The following is a 17353-nucleotide window of genomic DNA, read 5'->3' as shown; positions in this document are numbered from 1 at the left end:
ATTCCCAGTATCAAAGAAGTGAAAGAAACCCAGTAATGGAATAATCTGTACATTCGGGAAATTTCTTACTAACTTCTATTAGCTAGTGAGAGACATGTCCACAAGCACCTATTTAGGTGTCTACGATATATGGCCCTCAACACCACAATATCTTAGCACCTCTCAAACATTAACAAACTTATTCTCACAGCATTGTTGCGAGGGAGCAGAAATGAAGTGCTAAGATTTAAGTGACTTCCCCAGTGTCACATGGGAAGTCTATGCCAGAGCTGGGATTTAATCCAGCTCTCCCAAATCCTGTGCCTTCACCACAAGACTATCCTGTCTCTTGACCATGAAGATTTTTGTTTGTTATAAATTCTCTCTCATAGATTATTCTGTGCAATTTGTTCATGATATCAGAGGAAAGGAGTAGGGTGCCAGAAGTAATTGCATGTGCTTAAAAAAAGTTTCCTCATCAAGTTACATGGGTGTATTTTTTAACAGGCAGCCCATAAAATAGAGTAGGAATGAACACTTATGAAAATGGAGCAGAATTCATTATCAAACAAAACCAATACCAACTGATGTTTGGCTAGCATCACGCTCAGGCACCCTGAGAGCACTCCTTCATGTCAAAGAATGTACCACTTTGCACCAAATACTACCTAACAATTTCCTATCCCACTCCAAACCCAGTATGGCTCCCATCTTAACTGTCAGCCATCTCAGGACAGCTGTAAATTATGTGATTTAGCTTGTGCACACTTCCTGCATGTCTGATGAGTCTCCACACCAACTCCTCATAGGCCAGCACAGTGGGCATGAATGAGGCTGGGATGAGCCAGTAACACAATCATACTGTTTATGTCAATCCGATGAGTGCATTTTGCCTTTAACCCTTCTATACTTAATCCATGTAAAGCCCAATTATAGGGGTGAGGTGCATTTCAATCTGAGAGAGTGACTGAAGAATCTACATCATGCACTTTGGGCAGCAAAAGCTTCTGGAGCCAGTGCTGATCACACCCACTTGTGGGAGGGAGTTTCAGAAACCACAATGCCTCTATAAATAGAGTTTAGACTGAAAATCTGTAAATAAAAACAAAAAAGTCACCCCACCCCTTATGTAATAATAAGGTAATACACTATAGATTGTCTGAGCCATAGCCCATTGAAGATAAGGGAAGGACTCCCAGGACTTTGGATCAAACCCTCATAGAGTACATAATGCAGATGTGTTTGGGACAACCAGGAGTCAATTCATTCATGGGATGTTATGAAACTCATGAAATCCAGCATTAGCCCATCACTGGATATTTCCCTTCTCTGTCTATAGACACATATGCACACACTGGACTTATTTATATCCCCTGGTTAAAATCAAGTCCAATTTTATTTGCAACTAGTTTCCAGGGTCTTTAATCCTGTTTCCCCGATCAGAGGTGACGGGCTGGTGGCCTAGACCAGAGGAGCCCAGAAGGGCAACTTGTACCCTGCTCTGCATGGAGGCTGCTGCCGCTCCGTTAATGCGTGCTCGGCTGTGCCCCCTGGCGCACTACCGGCTGGCTGGGGCTGTAACTCTAGCCGGGACCTTGCCACCTGCTTGGCTGAGCCGGGGCCGGCTCATCCCGACTCACCCAGAAGAGCAGATTGAGGGCGTAGAGCAGGCAGCGCAGGCACTTCACCGAGTCCTCCCTGGCCATGGTGAGCCGCCGGCGGCAGAACGCCCCATCCTCTCACCACATCCTCCCACCCGAGGCGAGGCCGCCAGCCACCTGCAGGAGAAGGGAGAGAAGCGCACCGCGGTCCGTCGGCGGCCGAGCACAGGCAGCCGGAGGGGCAGCGGAGCAGGCGCGCCCAGGTGCGCGGCCGAGCTGCGGGCGGCTCTCGCTGCCCCCCGACCAGCCTGGGAGGAACTGGTGGGGGCAGTGGAGGGGGGGTCGCTCCCTCGCTCGCTGCCGGTTGTCAGGGCTGGAGACGGCCCCGAAGGGAGGCAGACAAAGTTCCAGGTAAGTCCCCGGGCTGTCTCTGCCCCGCCCAGCCAGTCCGTGCGGGGGAGGCGAGGCGGAGCGCCCCGGCCCGAGGGCTGGCAGCCGCCGCGAGCGGTGCCCTGCAGGCAGCCCGGGCCGCGCCGCCGGGGTAGGGCAGAGCGCGGACACGGAGTCAGTCACCCTCCCCGCCCCCTCCGGAGATGCTGCTCAGCGCGCACCGCTTGCCTGGTCCCAGAGCGCCCGCCCCGGTGCCCGCTCGGGGCTGCGGGCGAGAGGCTGGGGCTCGGGAGCGCAGGCTGGCTCCAGCGAGGAGTTTAGCGCGCGGCTCGGAAGCGCCCTCAGTCCCCTCCCAGGGAAAGAGGCGCTCGCCGTGGGGAGGAGAGGCGGAGAGTCACTTACCGCGTGGGCTGGGAACAGCCCTGTGCGCCCCACTCGCTGGCCGGCGCTCGGGGCACTCAGCGGGGCAGGGGAGGGCGGCACCAAGTCAAGACCTTCATCTCCTGGGAGCGCGAGACGCTGCCTGCGAGCAGGGAAAGTGCTGGGCACTTACTAGAAAGTCTCTTCCACTCCCTCCCCCTTTCTCAGCCCTCCGCGGCTCTGCAGGACAAGGCAGCAGCCGCCGCCAGCTGCACACACACTGCCACGCATGCTCCAGAGCCTGCTCCGGGCGCTTGTTGGGTCCTAGAGGCCACTCAGCTGAGCTTCCCTCTCTTCCACCCCCGGGGTCACGCTTAGCTCAGCGTCCCTGTGATCCCTCTGGGGTGAGGAAACTGGTTAGCCCCTGGCACCGCGCACCATGGCTTCTGCTGCTGTGCAGAAAAGATCTTTTTGATGGTGAATTCAAATCTTAAAGAACTGGGAACTCAGAACCACTGTCATCACTCCATGCAAACACAATGTAAACACAATGCGGTCCAGTGCCAGGCGACGCGTTTATAGGGGGCTCGATCGTGCAAAGACGGCTTAATTTATGCCCTGTCATGAGTTCAAATGAGAACAAGTTGCTTAAAGTTGTGTGTATCCCTGACATACCCTATGCAGACTGCAGGCTATGTGTGCCTATGGTTAGGGAAGGGAGTAAAGGATATCTGAAATGATTATTATTTATTATACTTATTATGTATGTAAGTTAGATATGGTCCAAAAAGGAAACCCTAATTATTAACCTTTTCAGATTTCAGTGGGTAAGAGTTTGGATTCTACTCCCCAGATCTGAATCTGCTTGTCTCGTTTTGGTTCTGATTCAGATCCAAAACCTAAAGTGCTCTGGTTCTGGTTCTGGTTCTGCCTTGGATGCAGTTGAAATCTCAGGTGAAAAGCTGTTTTGTGACATTGTGGCCCAGAATGGCAAAAATCTCACAAGAATAGATGTTCTTGCAAGATTGACTGAAATGTTACACGATTTCATCATTATTGAATCTGAACATGACATGAACCCTAGTCTAAAACTAGCCCAGATCTGATTTCAAAGAGCCTAACACCATCTCCTCCACCCATCTCTAATTAATAGAAAGGAAGGTCTTCAAGATTCAGAAATGAAATCCCCCCTTACAGTCAGCAGTAAACCCATCTGAAATCCTCAGACAATGCAGAGGAAATTATTTTGGGTGAGTTGGCTCACTTACTGAATGCCAAGTAAGTCTGAATACAGAAGATTCATATCATTTGTGGTGAAAGAGGAACTTAGTAGCAACTTAGAAATGGGACAAAATTGATTTAAGGGACCAAATCATGCAGTCATTACTCAGACAAAACTCTCATTGACTTGGCCCATAAGCATACGTGTATTTTTTAACTCCACAATGGAGTATCAGTCTTTTCAGGGGTGGCTCTAGACATTTCGCCGCCCCAAGCAGGGCGGCATGCCGCAGGAGGCGCTCTGCCGGTCACTGGTCCCGCGGCTCTGGTGGACCTCCCGTAGGCGTGCCCTGCGGAGGGTCCGCTGGTCCCCCGCGGCTCCACTGAAGCTGCGCAGGACCAGCGGACCCTCCGCAGGCACGCCTGCGGGAGGTCCACCGGAGCCGCCTGCCGCCCTCCCGGCGACCGGCAGAGCGCCCCCCGCGGCATGCAGCCCCAAGCACGCACTTGGCGTGCTGGGGTCTGGAGCCACCCCTGAGTCTTTTTGAAGTTTTTCACAGTCTGCTTTGGTCTTAACTATCTTGAGCAGCTTAGTATCATCTGCAAACTTTGCCACCTCACTTTTTACCCCTTTCTCCAGATCATTTATGAATAAGTTGAATAGGATTGGTCCTAGGACTGATCCTTGGGGAACACCACTCTCCCTTCTGAAAATTTAACATTTATTCTTACCCTTTGTTCCCTGACTTTTAACCAGTTCTCAGTCTATGAAAGGATCTTCTCTCTTATCCCATGACAACTCAATTTACATAAGAGCCTTTGCTGAGGAACCTTGTCAAAGACTTCCTTGAAATCTAAGTACACTATGTCCACTGAATCCCCCTTGTCCACATGTTTATTGACCCTTTCAAAGAACTCTAATAGATTAGTAAGACATGATTTCCCTTTACAGAAACCATGTTGACGTTTGCCCAACAATTTATGTTCTTCTATGTGTCTGATAATTTGATTCTTTACAATTGTTTCAGCTAATTTGCCCGGTACTGACATTAGACTTACCGGTCTGTAATTGCCGGGATCACCTCTGGAGACCTTTTTAAATATTGGCGTTACATTAGCTATCTTCCAGTCATTGGGTACAGAAGCTGATTTAAGGGACAGATTACAAACCATAGTTAGTAGTTCCACAATTTCACATTTGAGTTCTTTCAGAACTCTTGGGTGAATACCATATGGTCCTGGTGGCTTATTACTGTTAAGTTTATCAATTAATTCCAAAACCTCCTCTAGTGACACCTCAATCTGTGACAATTCCTCAGATTTGTCACCTACAAAAACTGGCTCAGGTTTGGGAATCTCCCTAACATCCTCAGCCATGAAGACTGAAGCAAAGAATACATTTAGTATCTCCTCAATGCCTTTATCGTCTTTAAGTGCTCTTTTTGTATCTCGATTGTCCAGGGGCCCCACTGGTTTTTAGCAGCCTTCCTGCTTCTGATTTACTTAAAAAACATTTTGTTATTACCTTTGGAGTTTTTGGCTAGCTGTTCTTCAAACTCCTTTTTGGCTTTTCTTATTAAATTTTTACACTTAATTTGGGAGTGTTTATGCTTCTTTCTATTTACATCACTAGGATTTGACGTCTACTTTTTAAAAGATGCCTTTTTATCTCCCACTGCTTCTTTTACATGGTTGTTAAGTCACGGTAGCACTTTTTTAGTTCTTTTACTGTGTTTTTTAATTTGGGGTATACATTTAAGTTGGGCCTCTATTGTGGTGTCTTTGAAAAGTGTCCATGCAGCTTGCAGGGATTTCACTCTAGTCACTGTACCTTTTAATTTCTGTTTAACTAACCCCCTCATTTTTGTATAGTTCCCCTTTCTGAAGTTAAATACCACAGTGTTGGGCTGTTGAGGTGTTCTTCCCACCACACGAATGTTAAAAGTTATTATATTATGGTCACTATTTCCAAGCGGTCGTGTTATAGTTACCTCTTGGACTAGATCCTGTGCTCCACTCGGGACTAAATCGAGAATTGCTTCTCCCCTTATAAGCAGCAAAGAGTCCTGTGGCATCTTATAGATTAACAGACATATTGGTGCCACAGGACTCTTTGCTGCTTTTACAGATCCAGACTAACACGGCTACTCCTCTGATACTTCTCTCCTTATGGGTTCCAGTACCAGCTGCTCCAAGAAGCAGTCATTTAAAGTATTGAGAAATTTTGTCTCTGCACTTCGTCGTGAGGTGACACGTTCCCAGTCAATAAGGGGATAATTGAAATCCCCCACTATTATTGAGTTCTTTATTCTAATCTCCTTTAGCATTTCATTGTCACTGTCCTGGTCAGGTGGTCGATAATAGATCCCTAATGTTATATTCTTATTAGAGCATGAAATTACTGTCCACAGAGATTCTATGGAACATGTGGATTCACTTAAGGTTTTTACATCATTTGATTCTGCATTTTCTTTCACATATAGTGCCAATGGCACTATACCAGTTTACATTAGCTGAGGATCTGGCCCAAAGGGACTTCTATACAGATACTCACCTATGTGAATAAGGGTTGCCTAATTTAGCCTTAAAAGAAAAGCAAACACTTTTGTTCTTAATGTCTGTGCCTGATTGACTTTGTTACAGAAACTAGCTTGAATGGATTTATTTGTTTTTTCTTCTTTGTTTCTGACTCTGCACAAAGTAGACTAAGTGAAATGATTTGGTTTGCATGCGGGAATTCCTGCTGCTTGATGATGGAAAAACTTTATGTACGTAAAGTATCAATGAATCCTCTGGACGCTTTCAGATGTATGTTCACATTTAAATAAGCAAATACTTAAAATGTTTGGTTGACTGCTAGCCTCCTGGTATATTTTAATCCTTGCTGTGACTCAGACTAGAACAAGTTAAAAGGTGAACCAAGAACATTCAAATAAAATGCTACACATGGGAAATCTCAAAGTAAATAAGAAATAATGATCTTGGTTGATGCCTACTGTAATACAAATTAATAATGTATTTTGATTATACATGGAAAGAGGACAAGCCTCTTTAGCCCCAGGGTATTTTTTTAGAAAACAAATTGTAAAATTATTCCAGGTATCTTACACTTGTTGATAAACCTTTAAACATTTCTTAAAAATACAAAGTGCCTGCTTCTCCTCTCACTTTATACTAGATTTAAATTGGCCTAAATTCATTCACTTAGGAGTTATTCCTGATTCGCTACAGACTAAAGAAGAATAAAATCAGACTCCTAGTTTTCTTATTTTTTCTTATTAAAAATGATACTTTTGAAACTCTCCTCTTTCTGAGCTATTGCCTTTTGATATATTTGATGATGAGAGGATGTCTCAGGCAACCCGTGATTATTATTTTTTTAGAAATAGTGTTAAACAAACTGATCATTTAATTCTACCTGATAAAGAACAACTAACTTCAATTTCCTATTCTGATCTAATTCTATGTTATAATAAGAAAGAGGATAAACAGTCTGCTTTAAGATATTTTCCATCATTTCCCTCCTATTTGAATAGCAAAACTATCTAGAAGAGATTTGTTACAAAACATAAAGGAATTCTTCGAATAAAGAAAACAGGTTTCATTTATGAATGCCTGCCAGACTCTGCAGTCCCAAAGAAAGGTCTCCTGGGAACACTTCTTGCTACCAGAACCTCAGCCTTTGCAAAATTTCCATGATACCAAAACTGGACAATAAATAAGCAAGAAGTTCCCACGCTTATAAAGCAGTTTAGCTAAACTGGAAATCTAGCTGATCATTGCACCCCTCTACCTCCCGCCTGCCTCCAAAAAACCCTCAGGCAAGCTATGTCATTTTTTATCTTTTAATTCTGTTTTGCTTCTGGTTAATTGCAACAAACTTCATTCAGTATTCTTGACTTCCAGCTGGGGGGTGGAGGGGCGCTATTTATTTATTTGTGGGGGGGTAACCATTTACTCTAATTGCTTTTTAATTCTTTTAAAATAAGACTTTTCCATTGACAAGTGACAATTCTTTAATTTACAAAAACAAATATAGTTACATGTGTGTAACTTCCCTCACATGAGTAGCATTACTGAGTTGAATGAAACTATTCACGTGTGTAAAGTTATGTGTATAAGCCTCTGTAGAATGAGTCCCTAATATTATGAGGCAAGGGACATTGCCTCTTGAATGTCAAGCACGATACACACTATTGTGCTTACAAAAACAATAAATAATACTCATTTTACTTGCTGCTTAGCATTATACATATGAGTGAACTTACTCACATGGGTATTTGTGCTTACGCACATACCTGCATACAATATACATAATTTGAAGCATGTGAGATGTTCCATGGGACTCTGAGGCTGCTCAGGTTAATAGTTACTTGTGTATATGCATTTGCAGACTTCTAGTCTGTCACAGACATGTTTTTGATAGCTGGATCTGTCCCTCACAAGGCAACTCTTAAACAGTTAACTGTAATATGTTACACTGTCTCCATCCACACTTATAGGTTTGTAATTCTTCCAAGCAGAGTGGAAACTCCCTAGTCCCTTTTATCTATATAAGACTCCAGGGTTGTCACTTTGAAGCCTAGAATGTCTGGGCCAGTGTGAAGCAATGGAAACAACTACAAGCATGATTGAGAGCTCTTCTTGTTTAGACTATTACTAGGTTCAATCCTCACTGGAATTCATGGTCTGTTGCTGTCCAATTCTTAAGTTCTCAGACATCTTTGGCTTTTTTCTACTTTATAAATTACACTCATACAACAGCATGGGCTTTCACCAGTTTGTGATAGTTGTGTAATTTTGAGAGCAGATTAAAATTAAACTGTTAATTCCTTTTTATATGTTTGTTTATTACTGAATATTATCATAGACTGGATGGATTTATATACACTAACAGCAAAAACTCAATTCAGCAAACAGGCTCAGATTCTGCAAATAATTACAGAAATGCTTAACTTTAAGCACAGGAATAACCCCATTGGTACATCAGAGTGGATTACTAATATGTTTAAAATTAAGCACAGGATTAATTGTTTGCTGGATTAGGACCTTACTTTGTATAATGGGATGGTCACATGTGTAAAGTTAAGCATGTGCAAAGTGTTTGCACAATAAAGGCCTATGGAATTAAGAAAAATTTTGAACAACAAAAAATTATTTAAATAACAAAACAAAGAAAGGAAAATATAGGAATGATGTAGAGGGAAATAAAAAACAGAGCATAAATTTGCTCTTAAAACCATTTATCTAAGTAAGGAAATAAACTCACTCTTTTTCCATACCTCTGTATTTGTTTTTGTTACTTTTTTAAAAAAGGATGAATCATTATCCGAGCTCCTTGGCAACACAAATGAGGGAACTAAAGTCAACCAGAAATAAATGGCCTCAACCCCCAAATTAAGATGTCAGCAACAAATATGCCATCTCCAAAAGCCAGAAAAAGATAACGTTCACACTATACTCTGATGTTCCCCTGTGCCTAACAAACAGCATGTTTGTGAGGGGTGTACATATTCCACATTAGACTAGCAGAGAAGGGCTTATCTCCCTGTTAAGAGAGTTAAGTAGAGGTCTTGCCCACCTCAAAGAACCATCTCAGTCTGTGGGTTAGAGATGGAGATGTTTACTTGGGCTTATCAGGGCAAGTATTTCAGTAGACAGAGGAAATGCTAGGGCTTTCTTGGGGGCGGGAGGGGGGAAATAGGAAAGTGTCCCATCGCTTAGTCCAGTAAAACAATAGAGCCATACTACACTTAGGTCTGATCTGGAATGGAGACTGTTTTATTCTGATAAAGGGTAAGTGTGTGCATGTGTTTTTCCTTAGTTTCTAGCCTACCCCAGAGTTAACAAGACAACAGTACTGACTTTTCATAGTTTTACTCATACAAGAAGAGGTAGTGGTACAACAAACAAAGATAGAGTTGGCATCCGCTCTTCAATCCCCTGATGGATTGGTGGCGGGGAATGTGGAACACTTTGGTTTTTGTACTTAGGGATTTTCCTTTTATCCTCCTGAGATCTCTCGAGGAAACTTTCCTGGAGGCACTCTGCAATCCTCTCCTGAAGATTTCTAGGGATGGCTGCCTCATTCCTTCCTCCATGGTAGGACACTTTCCCATGCCACTCAGCAATGAGTTTGGCTGACACCCTTGCAGTAAATAGGCTAGCAGCTAATAGCTAATAGTGATGCTAATAGCAGCTGTGCTCTCTGTGCCTTTGTGACCCTTAGGAGTGAGATAGCATCTAAAACCACCATTGTCTGTAGAAAATAGTACCAGTGCCCTATACACATCTCTGCTGAAATAGGGACTGAAATTTTATATCTTCATGCAACAGAACAGCCTTCCCCATCACCCTTGCACCTGGTGGGTCATATTTACCATGACTAGGGCTGGAGAGTGGTGCTTTGCTAAGGCACTCCAAATGTGAGGGATCAATAACCATTTCCTATTGAGTGTTAATGGGAATAAGAGAAGGCAGTTTTGAAACATATCTTTCCCTTTCCACTGTGACTCTAAATCCAGTAGCACACCTGCATGTTTTTATTAGCAGCTTCTGATGTGTGGTGGCTTTGAGGGGTGCTCGCCACATCCACAGAATGCCTATTCCTGACAAGAAGGAGAAAGAAGATGACTAGAGATGACATGTCTAGGTTCAAAAATCCCAGAATTTCCACACTTTGCCGTGCTTGCAGAACTCCATAGTGGCTGCTTCCTACACCCCACAACATACCATACGGCATCATGGGCTGCATTCTTACCCCTACCATGCCACACTGGGGGACAGCAAGGAAAACCACAGCATCACATATGTTGATCTCTGAGATCAAGGGGATAGCTCAGTGGTTTGAGCATTGGCCTGCTAAACCCAGCATTGTGAGCTCAATCCTTGAGGGGGCCACTTAGGGATCTAGGGTAAAATCAGTACTTGGTCCTGCCTAGTGAAGGCAGGGGGCTGGACTCAATGACCTTTCAGGGTCTCTTCTAGTTCTACAAGATAGGTATATCTCCATATACTTTTGGTGTCTGTGTAGCCACAATGGGCTATATTTGTGTCTTGAAATGGACAAAAAAGTTTGCTGCCTTTCCAATTTTTAAGTTCCACTCTGTTAATTTATGCTAAATATGTATTGCCTGTAGGTTTTTCACATTGTTTTCCTCCACCGTTTTTTTCATCCTCATTCTATTTCTGGAGAATAAAATTATTTTTATTAGTTCACAATACATATTGCAGGAGGTATTGAAGTCCTCAAAGCAACCACTATTTGTAAATGTACACCAAGAGCCACATAATTCATAGGTTCAGGCAGAGACGATGTGTAATTCTTGAGGTGAGGGGGCACAATTTAAAGGATGTGGGGGCTTGTGACCACCCACATATCCCCTCTGGGTTGAGGGAGAGCAAGTGCCTTGGGGAGCATCTCATGGCAGCTCAACTTCACAGGCAGGGGCTGGCTCCAGAGGGCAACGCCGGCTGGTGCCAGGTTCCTTAGCAGGACAGGCAAGAGTTCATCAGGGGTGCAGCTCGCAGCTGTATTGTCTGCCCTGCATGGGGAACACCCGGCTATGCAGAAGAGGCCTGGCTCAGGGAGCAGGGCCAACCAGGCTACGGGGCAGCCAGCCAGTGCCCCGGGTCCAACAGTGCAGAGAGCCAGGGCCCGAGTGGGCTGGATGGCTCCCACCAGCTTTCCAACCCACCAGCTCCTGGCAGGAGGCAGGAAACAGTTTTCAAACTGTGAGGTGTGCCCACCTAGGGGGGATGCACCTTGCAGTTTTAAAACCTCTGTGCTAAAGGGAAGACAGAAATCTGGGGGGCACATGACCCTGTGTGACCCCTCCCCCATGTGTCACCTCTGAAACACTTTCATAATTATAAATGTAAAGTGAGCACTACACAATTCTTTGCAGTACCCAGAGCTCCAGTCCCCAGAAATGCTCTGCACAGAACACTACTGTGGTTGACTGGTAGTGCTCTTTCAAAGCCTCAACTGCATAGCTTCCCACTGGGCCTTTGTAATGGCCTGTATGTCTGGCTGTTCAAAGGCAGCACACAGCTGCTCCACCTCCACTCTGGTGTCAGCTTTTCCCTGTTTACATTACAGATATTCAGGACACAACAGGAAGCTATAACTGTTGGATCTCAGTGAGAAAAATATTCCATCAAATGAGTAAGCACCGTCATCCTCTCTTCAATCTATCAAAAGCATGTTCAACAGTCATTCTGAATATACTGAGCTGATAGTTGATTCTTTCCTTGGTGCGGTTGTGTGTGGACATGAGAAAGGGGTAGGCTGGGTCCCCCCCAGTGCTTAATTTGTAATGAAAGAGGTACTGGGGCTCAAGCAATTTTTTACTTTCATAACTGATTCAACAAGCCCAGAGGTGCTGGGGCTATGAACTGCCAAGCCCAGTGGTGCTGGGGCTATGAACCACCAAGCCCAGAGGTGCTGGGGCTATGAACTGCCAAGCCCAGAGGTGCCAGGGTGATGAACTGCCAAGCCCGGGGCTGAGTCCTGGCACAAATTAAGGACTGGTCCCTCCAAATCAGTGTTAAAATTTTCATATTGCCAATGATAATTTGCTGGTTGGGAAAGAAATTCCCTGCTTGCAGATTTCTGAACAGTCCCGTGTTCTTAAAGAGGCAACTTCTCTGACTAGCCCACATTGATATTGGTGAAGTGTCCTGGTTATCCACCAGTGCTTGAATTATGACAGGAAAGTAACCCTTTCTGCAGTGGTGAGCTGCAGCCGGTTCGCACCGGTTCGCGAGAACCGGTTGTTAAATTTAGAATCCCGTTTAGAACCGGTTGTTCCTGGAGGGACAACTAGTTCCAAAAGGGCTTTTAAATTTAACAAAAGTTCTAGCAGCTCCCTACCCTTCCTCTGGCCCCAGCTCACCTCACTCCGCCTCTGCCTCCTCTTCTGAAGCTCCTCCCCATTCCCAGCTTCCCGCGAATCAGCTGTTCCTGCCCGGCCCCCGGGTCTGGCCCCGACCTCGGCCCGGCGGCGCAGCTCCTGCCTGGCCCCGACCTCGGCCGGGAGGTGCGGCTCCTGCCCGGCCCCGACCTCGGCCAGGCGGCGTGGCTCCTGCCTGGCCCCCGGGTCTGGCCCCGACCTCGCCCGGCCCCAACCTCGGCCCGGCGGCGCAGCTCCTGCCCGGCCCCGACCTCGGCCGGGAGGCGCGGCTCCTGCCCGGCCCCCGGGTCCGGCTGCGACCTCGGCCGGGAGGCGCGGCTCCTGCCCGGCCCCCGGGTCCGGCCACGACCTCGGCCGGGTCGCTCCAGTCCCAGCCCCAGCCCAGCTGGCCCCCATCTCCAGGCAGCAAGGTAAGGGAGCAGGGAGGGCGTGTAGGATAGAGGGCAGGGGAGTTGGGGGGGTGCTTAGTGTTGGAGCGGTCAGAGGGCAGGGAACAGGGGGATTGAACGGGGGCAAGGGTCCCGGGGGGCAGTCAGAAAGGAGCAGGGGTTGGATGGGGCGGTGGGGGGCAGTTAGGGGTAGGGATTCCAGGGACAGTCAGGGGACAGAGAGAAGGAGTGGTTGGATGGGGTTGGATGGGGTGGCAAGGGGCAGACAGGGGACAGGGAAGGGGGGTGGATAGGGCACGGGTCCCGGGGCGGGGGGCTGTCAAGGAACATGAGGGGGGTTGGATGAGGCAGGAGTCCCCGGGGGGGGGCATGACCCCCTCATGGGGTGAGGAGGAAGAAACCGGTTGTTAGTATTTTGGCAGCTCATCACTGCCTTTCTGTTGATGTATATACTGTGGCAAGGTGGGCTGGTGCCAACATAGGGATGAGCATGCCATCTACTGCCCTACCACAGTTCAGGAACTCCACTGCTGCAAATGTCTTGCATATTGCCTGGAGTCACAGTCCTGTGTAGCAAGAGACAATCAATAGCCTTACACACTTCCATGACAATAGCCTCCCTGTGGATTTTCGAACTCCAAAATGATTTCTCTCTGACCGGTAGCAATCTGGCATTGCAAGCTTACACAATGCAATCACCACTCACTTCTCCATTGTCATCACAGCTCTTACTCTGGTTCCCTGGGCTGGAGGACTAGCGTGAGGTTGGCACACAGATCCAGGAACGTGGCCTTTTGTATCCAGAAGTTCTGCAGCCACTGCTCATCATCTCAAATCTGCATTACAATGTGATCCCACCAGTCAATGCTCATTTCTCAGGCCCAGAGGCAGTGCTCCACTGTCTGCAGCTGCCCCATGAATGCCATCAACAGCCTTGAATTGTTTGGGGTTTTTTTACTATGTCCCTTAGAAAACTGTCCTCCAAGAAATCATCATGTCCCCTGTTGTTGATGGACTGCCTATTGGTCTGTAACTACAGGAGAATTGTGCATCCTGTATGTATAATGTTCATGAGAATAGTGCAGAGCTTTGCCAGCTCCATGCTTCTGTCAGAGATGGCAGACACAGAAAAGTGCCATGTGGGTTTATGGGTTTTTTTAAAACAAGGTGCAAAAATTATGGGATATAGATGTTATCAGATGGAGAAAGTTGCTTGTTGGGAACTTGAGCACTATCTCCCAGAGATCCCTGAATGAGTCATTTCTATCCTGCAACACATTGCAAAAATTTCCCAAAAGCCATTGCACCAGAGGCCGGCACATGGCACACTTGGATACATACGCATGGTGCACCATACATTGCATCAACACAAGCACTCCTGCTGAGTACATGCAGCACCAACACACGCAGCCAAGTATCCACATGCCCAAGCGATAGACAAACTTCAGTGGCTGTATGCTGGCCTAACTTGTGTCGACTAAAGTTAGTAGTGTAGACGTGGCCAAATTTTCACAGCAGAACTAAAACAAATACATGCCATTTCTTTATTTACTGGGGGAAAAAGTAAACCCTTCTGACCCTCACGTTCCACACACACATTTTTTCTGTTTTCACACCATTCAACTTTAGTAATAAAAGGTAATAATTGGAGATATACCAATCTCCTAGAACTGGAAGGGTCCTTGAAAGGTCATCTAGTCCAGCCCCCTGCCTTCACTAGCAGGACCAATTTTTGCCCCAGATCCCTAAGTAGCCCTCTTAAGGATTGAACTCACAACCCTGGGTTTAGCAGGCTAATGCTCAAACCACTGAGCTATACCTCCCCCCTTATTATAAACATTATTATAAACATTTCAGAGTCCTGGGATTATAAGGAAACTGTAACCTATTCTGAAAAAGATAGTAGGAACCTATATGCCATACATCTCAACTGTAATTTAAAAAAAAACATTATTTTTTGATATAGAGTTGTTTGGTCATGGACAGGATTTTCTTCATGCTTTGGGCCATCATTTCCATGATTTGTGCACCTTTTTTTGCTATGATTTATCCATGAATTCCCTTGAAATATACCAAAATGAAATTACTTTTCTGGGATATTGTTTATCAAAGGGCTTTGATTTCAGTACTACACTGTTAAGATGCTTTAAATAACTCTATGGCATGCCTCAGTTTGAACAGCCTCCTCTACTTGCATCACAGTACTATGTATAGAATATTGGACTCTCCTTTTTTAGGATCAAAGAGAAGCGCACTGTCATTTAATTACAAAGACAGATTTAATGGGTGTCTAAAGTATTTGGTACACTGGCCCGGCAGGTGCCTTTGAACTACTACTATGAACAGCTCAGCAGGACGTGCCCTAAATGTACCAAAGGCTCAGCTGAATCAGGAGAATGTGACTTGGTTAGTGTCCTTGGAATAACTTGCTCTGGTTTGTAGAGCTATACCAAAAGTGCACTCAGTGATATTTACAGGATAGGCCCGTGAATCTAATCATACTTCCATCAAATGGTTTATTCTAGACTATCTGAAAAATATTATTGATAGATTAATATACAAATAGGTCAGTTTATTATCCATTGTTGTCTTTGTGTATAAATGTTTTCTATTCATTAATGTATCTGTGTTTTCTTATTCAGAATAATAATCAAATAGGTGTCTGTAATGCATGCTTATATTGCTGCTTCTTTCCAGAATACTTTTATAAAAGAGGTCTGCCTCTCTAGTAATCTTTGTAGTTTATGACTATTTTGGAATGAATAAATAAAATATTTTCCCCCAAGAATGAACAAACACAAAGATTTATCAGATACTGAATACCAGCCCTGATACTGACACTTCACAATTATTGAAAGCATCTAATTTATTCCAGTAACACTTAAAAGTGAAATCAGTACAAATTATTTACATGGCAGTAATTTATAAGCTAAATCAATGAAACTACAATACTAATAAACTTCCTAAAACTTCCTTATAGGGATACTTCACACTTGCTGAACTTAAAAGAAGCTATGCAATTTGTGAGATTAGTGAAAGGTTTTATTGTCTATTCTGCAACCTGATAAACAACTTCTTAGTAATAATACTAAAGTGGAATGTTCTAGGCCATTCACAGTATAGGGATGTATACAATAAATGACCAACAACTGTATACTTGGTTCTGTTGCCAATTTCCTGTACTGCTGGTGGGGGGGGGGTTCTAATTTGCATAAAATTCTACGGTAATTTCTCAATAACTGTGTATAATATGCAAATCCCTGTCCTAATTGTATTAGGGACATTATTAGCCAATGAGCTCACAGGGGTCTGCATAATCATTGAGTAGCTATTTCTCAATAAATAACTGTACAGTGGTCATGAACATATCATGCTGTCTTCTGAATTCTATAAATCCTTCTGCTTCAGAAATTTTTTATATGGCCACCTCAGCTAAGGACCGTACTCCCTTGTCACCCTCTAATTCCAGATATTAAAACATTCATTTTTTTAGAGGAATTGATTTCAGCTGGGAGACGTTTGGAGTTAAATTTTCCTCAAGGAACAAGATGAAACAGACAGCGCATGCTGAGAAGATTAGTGTTAGGAGGAGGTGAATGGACAAGGAAGGAATCCAAATTTGAGCCAGTCGTCTTTACTGTGTTCATGTACAGAAAAAACACCATTATTTCTGATTCAGATGCCTAGCTCTTCCTCTTCTCCTTAGAACTTCCACCCTCATCCTGGGTGCAGATAACTTGTATGTGGATATCTGGGCCAACCATTAGTCTTCTGCCTCCTAGCCTTTATGTCTCTTATTTGATTTTCAGTTCTGAATTCATTCCTTCACTTATCAAAATGGCCATTCACTCATTCTTATCTTCACCTAAGTGCTGTCCTCACTGATCTCTCAATATACAAGTTTCCTTTCTCCAGCCAGGGGCAGCTCTAGGTATTTTGCCACCCCAAGCACGGCAGGCAGGCTGCCTTCAGCGGCTTGCCTGCGGGAGGTCCTGGTCCCGCGGATTCGGCAGCATGCCTGCAGGAGGTCCGCCAAAGCCGCGGGACCAGCGGATCCTCCGCAGGCATGCCGCCGAAGGCAACCTGCCTGCCGCCCTCACGGTGACCGGCAGAGCGCCCCCCATGGCTTGCCGCGCCAGGCATGTGCTTGGCGTGCTGGTGCCTGGAGCCGCCCCTGTCTCCAGCCACGATTTTCTCTCTTCCATCATGACCCTTCCCTATGTCACTACACCAGGCCCTCCAAACACCTCCAATCTAACAATATCCATGACTTTTCTGCCACCTTCCGTCCTCTCCTTCATACTCTTCTCTCATTTCTGTTGACAGTCATTAATTGCCTCCATTCCCCTCTCTCCTCCACCTTTAACTCCTTTCTCTTTCATCCTGCTAATTCCCAAACCTAGCTCACCACCAACAGCAATTTCCTTTGCTTCTTTGCAGTTTGAATGCCTCTGGACAAATCCCATGACCACATTCTCTACTACATGTTTTTTTCTTT

General features: G+C 45.3%; 1 protein-coding gene across 2 annotated transcripts in view; it reads right to left on the bottom strand.

Moving 5' to 3' along the window:
- Positions 1 to 2605, bottom strand: part of TSPAN12 (tetraspanin 12) — a 62767-nt gene extending 60162 nt beyond the window's left edge. Inside the window, exons 1-2 of one of the 2 annotated variants that reach the window (XM_044995206.1) lie at positions 2373 to 2605; positions 1620 to 1757 (exon numbers count right to left, since the gene is read on the bottom strand). In XM_044995206.1, the coding sequence (XP_044851141.1) occupies positions 1620 to 1685 (66 nt within the window). In that variant the 5' untranslated portion in view covers positions 1686 to 1757; positions 2373 to 2605. Of the gene's footprint in view, positions 1 to 1619 lie in introns of both variants that reach the window. The other variant, XM_044995212.1, reaches the window with a different exon arrangement.
- Positions 2606 to 17353: the final 14748 nt, after the last annotated feature.

The sequence above is a fragment of the Mauremys mutica genome, chromosome 1, assembly GCF_020497125.1.
Source record: "Mauremys mutica isolate MM-2020 ecotype Southern chromosome 1, ASM2049712v1, whole genome shotgun sequence".
Lineage (NCBI taxonomy): Eukaryota > Metazoa > Chordata > Testudines > Geoemydidae > Mauremys > Mauremys mutica.
This window is presented reverse-complemented; position numbering and strand designations above follow the sequence as displayed.